The sequence below is a fragment of the Eleutherodactylus coqui genome, chromosome 12 (genome assembly GCF_035609145.1).
Source record: "Eleutherodactylus coqui strain aEleCoq1 chromosome 12, aEleCoq1.hap1, whole genome shotgun sequence".
Taxonomy (NCBI): Eukaryota; Metazoa; Chordata; class Amphibia; order Anura; family Eleutherodactylidae; genus Eleutherodactylus; species Eleutherodactylus coqui.
In genome coordinates, this window is record NC_089848.1 from 42165215 (window position 1) to 42178419 (window position 13205).

The window sequence follows — 13205 nt, forward strand, 5'->3', positions numbered from 1 at the left end:
GCATGTCCTCACTCCTGTGCTGTGATATGGGAGCTAGTATCACTAGCTCGCTCACAAAGAGGGCGGGGAGGCTGCAGGAGATTTCTCCCCTCGCGCTCCCCCGCCCCTCTCCATTCACCTAAAATAGTGTCCGTTCAATACTGAATGGCCGCTATTTACACTGAACGATCAGCAATCAGCTCATCGTCCATCGTTTATGCAACACTGAGCAATGATTGTTCAGTGTAAATAGCAGCTGTTCAGTAGTGAACGGCCGCTATGTTAAGTCAATGGAGAGGGCTGGGGGAGTGAGAGTAGTGAAATCTCCTCCAGCCTCCCTGCTGTGAGCCAGCGATACTAGTTCCCGTGCAGCAGCATGAGAGCGAGTATGTGCAAGGACGAGTGTCGGGCATCGTTTGCCTGACATTCCTCCCGTCTAAATGAGGCTTAAATCAGACATTCACTTTAGAAGGGTTGTTTGATTTAGAAGTCCAGTTTTAAAATGCAGTATTAGTTAGTTCATTGTACAAAGAGGTCAGTCATTCAGGACTGACAATAATTAGTGAGTCAAGAGCAGCTACAAAGAGCTTTTCTTCCTTTGAAGGTCCCAGCATATCAGCACATTCCACAGACCACCCATTGATTCCAATAGGCACAAAAGTATCACTCTTAAGGACTCTTTAGGAGAAATGTACCTGCATGAATACCAATATTAAACTATAGGCATAGTCATTAAACAGCTTGCCTCTCTTCTGTCTCTCACTGTCTCTGTCTTCTTTGTCTCCCTATCTCTCTCTCTCTTACCAGAAATGATCTGTGTTGATGAAGTAATGTGATATACCGCATGTTCCAACTAAGATTTGATAATGTTCCTTATTTTTCACTGCTCTGTAATAAGGATGCACCTTTCCATCCTTCCACTAGAGTGCAGTAGTGCATCAGCTCTACATTGCTGCATAGTTGAGGTTTTGGAAAATATCATGTTCCGGTTAAGCTGTGTAGATACATTTGTAAAATGTTATATTGAGATGTTAGAAATTAAACACTTAAGTTTCTTTCTTGTTTTTGAAATATTTTACCAACTTTTATAAAACGTTTCCTTCCAGTCACGTCTACTTGCATTTCTTTGTGTATTCGTGTGTTGAACTCCATATATTTAGGCCTCATGTCCACCGGCAGGTCGGATTACGCATGCGGGAACCTACAGTGGAATCCGACCCTGCCTGCGGCCGAGGACCGTGCGTACCTGTCCGAGTCTTTATTTTTCTTTACTGCGGATGTGTGTGGAAGCGCCGGTGCACATTTGCAGTAGAGGGTTTCTGCTTTACCATGGAATTGGCGGCTCGTCCTTAAGTTAAATTTCGGACGGGCCACGGATCAGACGCTTCCCTTGACTTCAAGGGAAGCCGTCCGTGCGGGAGCCGTGTTGAAATGGAGCATGCTGTAATTTGATTTCCACATCCAAAAATCCGTAAATGAAATTCGCATGTTTTAATTCAGCTGCGGACGTGCATTTTTCCCTATGGGTGGCTTGAATTGTGGATCGTCCGCGCGGATGTCCCACGCAATTCAAATCCGCCCGTGGACATTGGGCCTTACAATGGTAATTTAAGGTTTTTCAAGTGGAGCATGTAAATGTTTATAATTTTCTAAACGTGTTACTTGAGTTAAGCATATGTAAATCTGATGATTATTTGTGCCCTGTGTCTTTTAATGTCCAGGTTGTCACATTGTGCTCCTGGGACCTGCAGGTCTATGGGTTTCCAGGAGCACGCTGTTTGGCTGGTTGGTTTGGTTGGCTGATGGTGTGGAGTTCTTCAGCTAGCCTATCACCAGCGGTCTTGTGCATATAAATACCGGTCCCTATTACTAGAGGGGGCTAGTCGTTTACTCATTATCTCACTCCCAGGCAGTACTTGGTGTTATGCCTGCTGCTACTTTTTTTTGGTGTTAAATCTCTTTTTTATTAAAGTCTCAAATCAATTTCACATATAATAACTTGTCATGTCTCAATGAACCTTTGATATCAACATACATTTTTCATATAGCCTACAATTACAATACTGTTCAGAGCATACAATATCAAAGACAGTAACTTCCTGAATTCTTAAGCATGACATTTCCTATAACCGTATTATCCTCGCTAAGAATTCCATATCAAAACATTGCCAATCAACTGTCTGAAACTCAATGTAACTTTTTAGTTAGCAAACTCATACCCTCAAAATTGTGAAGGCATGATAATGAATATGGGGGGGGGGGGGAGGTGGGAGGGAAAAAGGGAAGGGGAGGGGGGTGATGGATGGGGGTACATCCCACTGTTTCTTCTTTTGGTGGCTCTCAGCTGGAATCTATGTTTCAGGGTAGATTCTTCCAGAAAGATATATTTTCTGAAGTGTGTGTTTTTTTTTCTAGAGTAGGTTATCAACTCGACAGAAATCTATCTATATTAGGAGTATAACAGTAACCTAAAAATATATTGCAGGGAGTGTGCCTACCTTCTTCTATCTCTGGACGCACCCTCCTACATGGTGACAAAACTATGGAGCAAGTACTGACTGGTAGAGCATAAACATATCCTCTATTCCAGCCAGTAAAGTGACCCCCTTGGGTCACACTAGGAACACCTTTTATCCTTGAGCTTCGATGGTTGCCCAATATGAAATTGTTACCTTCTTCGATTAGGAAGCCAACCTTTTGATTATTTTTTTCCTGTCTTTTTGTGTGTCTGTCTTTAGCCCCGTTCTTAATTTTAAACTAAGTATAATAAAAATTAAGTTTTAGGCCGACCGACGCTTCCCATAGCATTGTTATGGAAAGCGCCGGCACCTGTCCACGAGTGCAGAATCATTACGATTCTCCACTTGCGGCGGGCAATTCGCAGCATGCTGAGAATTGCCCGGATTCTCCGCGGTCAGCCTATCTATTAGATAGGGCTGACCGGCAGAGATTCGCCGGTGGCTTCTGCTCCTGGGCGGCGGCTCCCGCGCCAGAGCTTCGCTGCGGGATACCACATCGCCCGTGGACAGCCGGCCTTAGGGTTTTCCCTTTGTGAGCCTAAAGCTACATCAGATTTTCACATGATTCCTAAAAATAGATAAAGACAACCAAATCAAACAAATAAGTCAAATAAGCTTAGACTTTGTTATGTATTTATTGAAGGAAAATTAAAGGGGTTGTCTCGCGAAAGCAAGTGGGGTTAAGCACTTCTGTATGGCCATATTAATGCACTTTGTAATATACATCGTGCATTAAATATGAGCCATACAGAAGTTATTCACTTACCTTCCCTGTGCTGGCGTCCCCGTCTCCATGGCTCCGTCTAATTTCAGCGTCTAATCTCCCGATTAGACGCGCTTGCGCAGAAGGGTCTTCTCCCATCTCTTCGGTCCGGCACGAGCGGCATTCTGGCTCCGCCCCCCTTCTACGCGTCATCGCGTAGCTCCGCCCCGTCACATGTGCCGATTCCAGCCGGAATAACTTCTGTATGGCTCATATTTAATGCACGATGTATATTACAAAGTGCATTAATATGGCCATACAGAAGTGTATAACCCCACTTGCTTTCGCGAGAGAACCCCTTTAAGCAATATCACACGTCTGTGAGTAGCAAAAATATGTGAACCTTTAGGATTAGCAGATAATTTAAAAGTAAAAATTACAGTCAGGTGTTTCAAATCAATGAGATGCCAATCAGATGTGAGAGAACAACCTGTTTTATTTAAAGAACAGGGAAGAGATCTATCAAAGTCTGATCTTCACAAGACGCTTGTGGAAGAGTATCATGTCATAAACAAAGAGATTCCTTAAGATGTGTAAAGAAAGTATATTTAGCTGGCTATTTGAAGTCATCATTTTGTATTGTTTCAACCATGTATGATCGCATATTGAATTTTGTAGTCTTGTAAATCTCTGGGCGTACTACCACCATGGTCTGGGAATAAGTCTTATTACTCTGTCTCACATATTTGCGATCGGCCGCTCCTGACTATGTGTGTTTCAGATTGATAACGCATCAGCACTGACCTCCACAGTGTACATGTGCTGTTTATATGATGCTAGGTTATCTAAAATGTTCGTTACTGTGTATGAAAAGTTGGAAAGTCCCGAATGAGACAGAAGCTCTGTACCTGTGATTAGGGGACTACTGTTGCAGTTTTGGGATTTCCCAGGAGTTCTCTGTCTTCATTGGTGCTTTCGCAATTGATGTCCGGTCAGCTGATGTTTGCAGGGCCCCCTTGGTGTTGTAAGTACTTAATCTTTGTTTATATTGATAACAAAAGTGTACGGAATATCACTATATGAATTATTGAATTGACAGATAATGTTATTAATAAAATTGTGTTGCACTCAACTTCTTGTCCTTCTTTAAAGTTGTATCCAAACTTTAATCACAAAAGCCTTGGTAATATATGACCTCAGAAGAAGAGTTGTTGATGCTCATTGGGCTAGAAAAGGTTATAAAACTATCTCTAAAGACTGCACCAATCCATAGTCAGACAGAATGTCAATAAATGGAGGAAAATCAGTACCATGATTATCAGGCCTAGGAGTAGTCGAACAACAAAGATCACACCAAGAGCCAGATGCATAATAGTCTGCAAGATCCCAAAGAAACCCAAGGTAACCTCTAAGCAGCTAAAGGTCTTTCTCACATTGGCTAATGTTAACGTTCATGAGTCCACCATCAGGAGGACACTGAACAACAATGGTGTGCATGACAGGATTGCAAGTCGCTGCTGTCAAAAAAGAACATTGCAGACCATCTGCAATTTGCTAAAGAACACCTGAACAAGCCAAAAAGCTATTAAAATAATGTTTTGTGAGACCAAAATAGAGCATCTTGACTTAAATGAGAAGTGTTATGTTTGGAGAAAGAAAAACACTGTATTACAAACCCATATCATTTGAGAAACATGGTGATGGCACTATCATGGTTTGGGACTGTTTTGCTACATCTGGACCAGAACGGCTTGCCATCCTTGATGGAACAATGAATTCTGAATTATATCAGCGAATTCTAAAGGAAAATGTAAGGACATCTGTCTGTGAGCGGGATCTCAGGATAATGTGGGTCATGGAAAAAGATAACGACCCAAAGCACACAAGTCGTTCTACAAAACGATGGTTAAAGAAGAATACTGTTAAAGTTTTGCAATGGCCAAATTAAAGTTTTGATCTTAATCCTATGGAAATGTTGTGGAAGGACCTGAAGTTGCAGTTCATGGGAGAAAACTCACCAACATAAGAGAGTTAAAGCTCTTTTATAAGAAGGAATAGGCTAAATATCCTCCAAGTCAATGTGCAAGACTAACAAATAACAGAAATGTTTAATTGCTGCATAAGGGGGTCACACCAGATAGTGAAAGCAAAAGTTCTCATATTGTTTCTTCAGTAAATAAATTACAAAATCTAAGATTTTTGACTCATTTGCTTGATTTTGTACTCTTTATCTACTTTTATGTAGCATTGCGGCATGTAAAGGGCTCACAGAGGGAGTGCGCTCCCTCTGGGACGCCATTGGTCCTCCACAATGCAATCACAGAGGGCCGATGGGTTGCCAACAGGATGCCAGTTACAGGCGTCCTACTTTGCCATTGCCTATGATCGCTTTATCATAGCAATCATAGCAGCTATGGCTCAGGTCCCTTCAGGGATATAAAAAGTGTAAAGAAAAGTTAAAAATAGTATAAAAAAAGAAAAATGTAAAAAATCCCCCCAGTTTTTTTGTTTTCTTCCCTATTGGGGCTCGGTCAGACAAGCAATTTTTTTAGCGCATGACTAACCGCGCTTAAAAAGTGGCTCTATTAGAACTAATGCTTTTCAATGAAAGTGTTCACATGTAAGTTTACTGGAAGCGCTAAAAAAAACGCACCTACAAAAGATAGGACATGTGAGTGCAAATACACTCGTTCACGCAATTTTTTTACATGTGATGTGCAATTTTTTTTAGCGCGGCTATTCATGCACTAAAAAAAATCGCTCGTCTCACCGAGGCCTTAGTATAAATTTTTTTAAATTAAAATCCAACATATCTGGTATCGCCATAATCTTTGAAAATTCCTGGAGAACAGGAGAAGTCTCAAAAGATTGGAAAAGGGCAAGAAAGGGAAAATGGTGGAACCAGGAAACTACAGGCCTGTGAACCTGACTTCTATAATGGAAAAGATCTTTAAACAAATTATTAAACGGCATGTATGCAAGTACTTGGATGAGAAAGGAATAATTAATCAGAGCCAGCATGGGTTTGTAACGAACAAGTCATGCCAGACTAATCTTATTTCCTTCCATGACAGAATCACTGACTGGGTTGATCAGGGCAATGTGGTGGATATAGTATATCTTGACTTTACTATAGTATTTGACAAAGTATCTCATACCATACTTATTGAAAAAATTGCCAAGTATGAGATTGACAAGGCAACTGTTAGGTGGATTCACAACTAGCTGAGTCATCGTACTCAGAGTGGTCATAAATGGCTGCACATCCAAGTGGAAGAATGTCTCAAGTGGGGTACCACTAGGCTCTATCCTGTCCTCAGTGTTGCTCAACATTTTTATAAATGATTGAGAAGGTATTGAGGAATGTTTTGGAAAGCTGATTGGAAAGGTATTGATCAAGTTTGCCAATGACATAGAGCTAGGAGGGATGGCTAATACTAGAGAAGAGAAAGAGAGGGGGTTTTAAAAGATCTGAACAAGCTTGAACAGTGGGTGGTGACTAGCAGAATGGTATTTATCAAGGAGAAATACAAGGTCCTACATGTGGGTAAGAAAAATAAAAAAGTGCATACTCTATGGGAGAAATTGAGCTGAGCAGCAGTGCCTATGAAAAATACTTGGGTATACTGTTAGATCACAGACTGAACATGAGTCAACAGTGTGATACAGCAACAAGAACGGCAAACACAATTCTGGGATGTATTAAGAGAAGCATAGAGTCTAGATCACGTGAGGTAATTATCCTCCTCTACTCTTTCTTAGTCAGACCTCATCTGGAATACTGGGTCCAGTTCTGGGCACCCAACTTTAAAAAAGACAGACAAACTGGAGCAAGTTCAAAGAAGAGTTATCAAGATGGTGAGCGGTCTGCAAATCATGTCCTATGAGGAACGGTTAAAGGATCTGGGAATGTTTAGCTTGCAAAAAAGAAGGGTGGGTGGAGACTTAAAATTCTAACAAAGGAACAGCACAATGCAGAGTCCAAATGCAAGGATACTCCAGGATTGTTATTTCATGAGAAGTGCAAAAATTTGCTAAACAAAACATGTCAGGGGAGCAGACAGGTCCTCTTTAGGGTAATGAAAAGCTGTCATAGAAAATTGGATCTAGATAATGCAGAGCTCTTCTGCAGAGGTCTAATTGTATAATCCAAAAGAAATAAATGCAATCACACCATGATTTTTATTTATAACAGCAGATTCACATTATGAAGAATTGCAAAGTTTTATCAAAACAAATATATTGCCAATTTTAATCATTTTAAACTGGAACATTGCAAATTGTTCAACTTGTTTAAATGACTGCAACTCTATGGGACTTTTCACACAAGACGGAATTACACCACAGGGCTCAGCCAAATCCGCAGCTGCAGAATTCCACACGAAAATCTGCAGATAGGTTTTAAGCCATTTTCAATTCTGCATCAAAATTCGCAGATGGTCTGCAGATTTTGGTGTGGAATCAACCACAGCTTGTGGTGCACCGTGCAGCCTATTCCGTCACATGGGAAAAATCCCTATGAGTTCCACTGAACTATTGAAGAAGAAAGTCAAAAACGCCTTTTGGGTTTTTGAGGTTTTTATACATTTGAAAAGCTTTTTTGCCATTCTTGTAATTTACGAATACCACACATAGTAACTTGGGTAGGAAAGCATGAGTGGAGAATGTTAGGGCAGATTTACTAATCTAAATGGGCCAGAATACAAGCTGAAATTGAGAATGAATTCTGGTGCCATGTCATTGCCACATTTTTTAAGTGCTTAAGATACTTTTTGTGCCTCACTAGATATTTTTAAAAAGTGTATAAAAAAATGGCGCATGACTTAGGGACTTTGTAAAGTACACCAGATTTATTAATGGTGTGCACCTACTCTTTGGTACAAAATGATGGTGCAAAGTAAGCCTTGAGTTGGTATAAAGAACAGAAAAAATATCTACCTTCTGGTAAAATGTGCCAATCTACCACAGTGTGTGCCACTGTAATGAACACGGTGCATCTTCTTGTCTAAGTTTACGCTATCTAAATTTTAGTCAGAATTAGTAAATCTGCCACAATGTCTTTCTTCAGTCCATATTAGAGTTGTTCACTTAAATGTGTGCTCTTCATGCATAAGGCACTGCATAGGAGAGCTGTTATGTCTGAGCTGGACCTAAAATACCCCGTCTGGATAGGATGTAATCTGTTGTCTTAAAGAGGACAGATATGAACACACTATATTAATATGGAGAACATCAGCTATTAATAATAGAACCAAAGAGTGGAGAAACAGGAACTCTGACCCTAACCTACTAATACAATGAGGCCCAACCTGAAAGCAGAGTACCCATCCTGATGAAGGCGACCCCATGTCATAAACATGGGGCGCCTCTAACTTTCCCTAGATGGAAAATAGGGATGCTAATGCTGCAGAGAACTAAAAATAATAGGCTAAAGATCGAAACAAGCATGTAATGCACAAGATGGCACACTATAGCAAATCCGTCAGGAGAGATATGTAACAACACCCTAGTATTTTCACCAAACAGACTTATCTGAGAATGGAGCAAATGGGAGCCACCAACTTGACCAGATTCAACAGCTAACAAATATAACCGGAGCCCTCCATGAGGAGGAGGTGGAATAAATGAACACAGACAAGCACTGATTGGCCAGCTAGGACACATGCCTGCCAGCCAACCAATCCTTCCACTCACCTGCAGAGAAGTGCTTATGTCAGCGCCCAGCGCTGAAACGACTGCATGCACCAGATGCCATGACATCCCCACAATCCTGATTCGACAATTTCTTACTTTGGGGGAACCTAGAATATCATTACATTGATATGGATAGCCCATTGATTCCAATAAGAACTATGTGATGAATCATTTTTGTGGGAATTCTGCAGGGAATGTCAAAACTAGGGTTTCAGTGTGCTATCAACTCAACATTGGAAGAACTTCCAAATAATTAAGATAAATATCTGCAGCTGCGCTCTAAAAAATTAATAGTTTTTTAAAGCAGGAAAAAATAAGAGATGGACTCACCTGGTGTGGGGGACCCATCTAAAACGACAGGCTCCCACACTATTTGTCCAGATATGCCTTCATTAGGATGCTGCTACATACACCTAATCCCTATACTGTTCCGGAAGTTCAGGGAGAGCCTCCGTATTTAAATACAGTATTTACTGTATTTAAATGAAAACAAGTTACTTCCTTTAGAGGAGAGGAGAAGGTGGGGTCCAGTGCGTCTCCTTAAATAGACAGGTTTGCCTTGCAGTAAATGGCTAGGAAGATGTTTGGAGAAACATTCTTGAAGACTTTTATTAGTTTCTCAAGAGCGTATAATCCAGAAAAATATCTATTCTTTACAATAGATATCTTGTCACTGCTGAGAATTCCTTCCACTCTCTCTTCCTCTTTGTCAACCACCAAGTCTTTAGGAATGTTAGGTCAAACATCAAACTACTAATGACCATCTGTCCTTCAGAGAGTGAGTGAGTTACATGCTCCGCCCCTGATCACAAAACACTGATGTCATCAAAGGTTCTTCATCCTGAGTGAGTTACATGCTTCGCCCCAGATCACATGACTGTGACATCATCAAAGGTTCTGTAAGCCCACAGCTGCTGTCCGGCTAGGTGTTCGTTAGTATTCAATATCACCTGAAGCCACGGGGTTTGTAGGGGATGGAATGCTACCGAACACCTACAGAAGCCGTGTGCTTACAGAACCTGTGTGGAAGGAGCCCAGTGGTCACATGATCAGTGTGTGCAGGACTCTGCTGTGCTGCTTTTGTATGAAGAATGTATGTAGCAGAGCTGTATGTGATGTACATGTAACAGTGGTGTGTGTATGACATGCATGTAGCAGAGCTGTGTGTGACGTGTAAGCAGCAGAGCTGTGTGGCTCATTGCGCCACCAGAAACACTGGTACTATACAATTTCCTAATAATTACTAGTCTTCCTAATAATAAGGAGTTGTCAAAAACCCACAATCTGACACACATCCCAGCAATTAATTACTAGATATTTATCTGATCTTTGATTTTATAAGCAAATATATTTTGCAATTATGGAAATTATTTTGGGTTTCAGTTATAAAAATGAAATAACTAACATAGACCAATGAAGTTGCCACAATAATGTATCACATTTCTGCATTTTATTACCCCTCTACTATAAATAATGGCTGGAATTTGTATGATTCACTAAAAAAGGTTTTCCTTGCAATAATTTCTGATGTGTAAAATTACTTTTGACTTTTCCAATTAAAAATGGGACTATCCTTCTTATATCACAATAGTCCAGTAAATGTAATATTAACAATATAAAATGTCTAAAGCACTGAAAGTTAAGAACAGCAAAAACATGCTTCACTCAAAATAACTGATCAGATAAACTTTAATCAGCCTAGTGCAATTTCTGTAAATGTAAACCAATATTGTGGACTACATAGGCTTGTGCATACAATGGCAGGACCAGTCTCAATCAATGCACATGCCTATGTAGTCCACAGTCTGCATGCAGCTGCAGCTTTGCAAGAGGACATTGCCAAGGAGGGTAAGTATAATAGTCCCATCACTGAATTCGGGGTTCCAGCTCCAATGAGCTCCATGGTTTAGTTTATGGAGCTCATAGATGCTGATGGATTAATAAATCATTCTTCAATATGATGATTCACTTTGAACCATTAATAAACGTAGAACACAACTAAGTAGTGAAGCATTTTAGAATGTCATGCCGTCTGCAGTAGTCTCTGTGATGATTGGTCTGAGCACGTGACAATTGGTTAGTACTGGACGTGGAGAAGACTTCGTAGAAGACTGAGTCGTTGTATAGTCATCAGTGTCCGGTGTGAATGTAGGAGATTCAGTATTTTCCTCTGTTACCTGTAAAGAAAATGAAGTTTAGTAAATGAAGTTGTTTTTGATTGTGACTACAGAACAATGTTATGAAAGTAAATTTCCAAGACGTATAGGACATTCTAGGAATCTGCACGGTTCCTTATATCTGAATAGACAGTCATTTTTACATTTTTCTTACAGAGCTGCATTGTCATTGTAAAAGTTTTAGCAGAAGTATCAGACAGAAAAAGGTCACATGGTTTTTCACCTAAATCTGCATCTCTCTGCTTCCATACATTTTTTACTTTTGGATGACTATTTTTGGGTCCATGGTCTGTGTGGCGTGCACCGTGATTCAAAGACCTCCTCACCTTAAGTGGTTATTTTGCATTTAAGTGCTGCTGACTATCTGTGTTTGCTAACATGCTACACAGGGTTCGGATCAGAGCTTCCACTCCGACCCTGCTATTTCCAGATGGCCACCTACTGGATAACCCTTTAAGTTTACTTACTGTTGGTTTTCCAACCACATCAGCTAGCAATTTGTTCCAAGTAACTACTAGTCTTTCATTAAATATTTTCTTATGTTGCTTCTTATCTTTCCTCCAACTAATTTAGGATTGTGCCCATAGTTCTTGTGATAAGTTTACTAATAGAAATCACTTCCGCGCTGGACCTTATTTATACCATTATAACATTGTTGACACTTGTTGGCGTACACTGTAAATGTTCGATGGCTGTCAGGTGTCATTGTGTAGAGTGGGCTTGGATGCTGAACCCCTCTCTATATATGGTGGTGGTTGGCTGTTTGACTGCTGACTCCCGGCCGCAACTGATGGGATCAGAAATAACTCCAATTGCAGCAGTTATCTCTTTAGATGTTTCTGTCAGTTCTGACAACGGCATTTAAAAAGCCCAACAGAGGCAGAGGGTTCCCTCTGTCACCCGAATGGTTCACCTGGATATTGGAAAAAGCCCTTTAAGTCCAATTTGCTATAACGTATCTACAAGCTTTCCCTGCTTCTTGATATCTCTTATAGGCAGACTTATTTATTTTACAATATTACTTACTTCTTTAATAAAGCATAATGGGTCATTATTAGGGATGAGCGAGTATACTCGCTAAGGCACTACTCGCTCGAGTAATGTGCCTTAGCCGAGTATCTCCCCGCTCGTCCCGAAAGATTCAGGTGCCGCCGCGGGGCGGGGAGCTGCGGGGGAGAGCGGGGAGGAATGGAGGGGAGATCTCTCTCTCCCTCTCTCCCGCCCGCTCTCCCCTGCTCCCCGCCGCAACTCACCTGTCAGCTGCGGCAGCCCCCGAATCTTTCGGGACGAGCAGGGAGATACTCGGCTAAGGCACATTACTCGAGCGAGTAGTGCCTTAGCGAGTATACTCGCTCATCCCTAGTCATTATTCCTTTTACTGTTGCTAATTAGTTTGTCACATATTGTAATTTAGTTGCCTTTAAGATGGCGATTTTAATAGTGTCCACTGAGCACATATGATACTACTGCTGTTTTATTCTAACCTTTTAACTCATTTTTTAAATACTTACCCATTTCTTAGAAATTGGTCTTTAAAGTCTAATATTTTGGAGCCTCTTCCCATGTGACCCCTTAGGAGATGGTGCCTTGATTTTCAAATTATCTTGTTTTAATCTAAATTATGAAGTCATAAGAAGAAAACAAGTCATTAAACTATATTACCCTTTGTAAGTTATAGCTATATAAAGAAAAAAGGGGTTGAAAACAATAAAAATGATCTATTTATCTATCTATCTATCTATCTATCTATCTATCTATCTATCTATCTATCCCCTATCTATCTATCTCTCCCTATATACCTCATATCTATCTATCTATCTATCTATCTATCTATCTATCTATCTATCTATCTATCTATCTATCTATCTATCTATCTATCTCATATCTATCTATCTATCTATCTATCTATCTCATATCTATCTGTCTATCTATCTATCTATCTATCTATCTATCTATCTATCTATCTATCTATCTCTCCCTATATACCTCATATCTATCTATCTATCTATCTATCTATCTATCTATCTATCTATCTATCTATCTATCTATCTATCTATCTATCTATCTATCTCATATCTATCTGTCTATCTATCTATCTATCTATCTCTCCCTATATACCTCATATCTATCTAT

At 40.3% G+C, this 13205-nt stretch overlaps 1 protein-coding gene across 1 annotated transcript in view; it reads right to left on the minus strand.

The window, feature by feature from the left end:
• Positions 1-7370: 7370 nt before the first annotated feature.
• The window catches only part of LOC136586667 (collagen alpha-6(VI) chain-like), a 143490-nt gene continuing 137655 nt past the window's right edge, over positions 7371-13205 (minus strand). The window contains exons 40-41 of the mRNA XM_066584829.1: positions 12584-12686; positions 7371-11072 (exon numbers count right to left, since the gene is read on the minus strand). Coding sequence (XP_066440926.1) covers positions 12605-12686 — 82 coding nt within the window. The 3' untranslated portion in view covers positions 7371-11072; positions 12584-12604. The remainder of the gene's footprint in view (positions 11073-12583; positions 12687-13205) is intronic.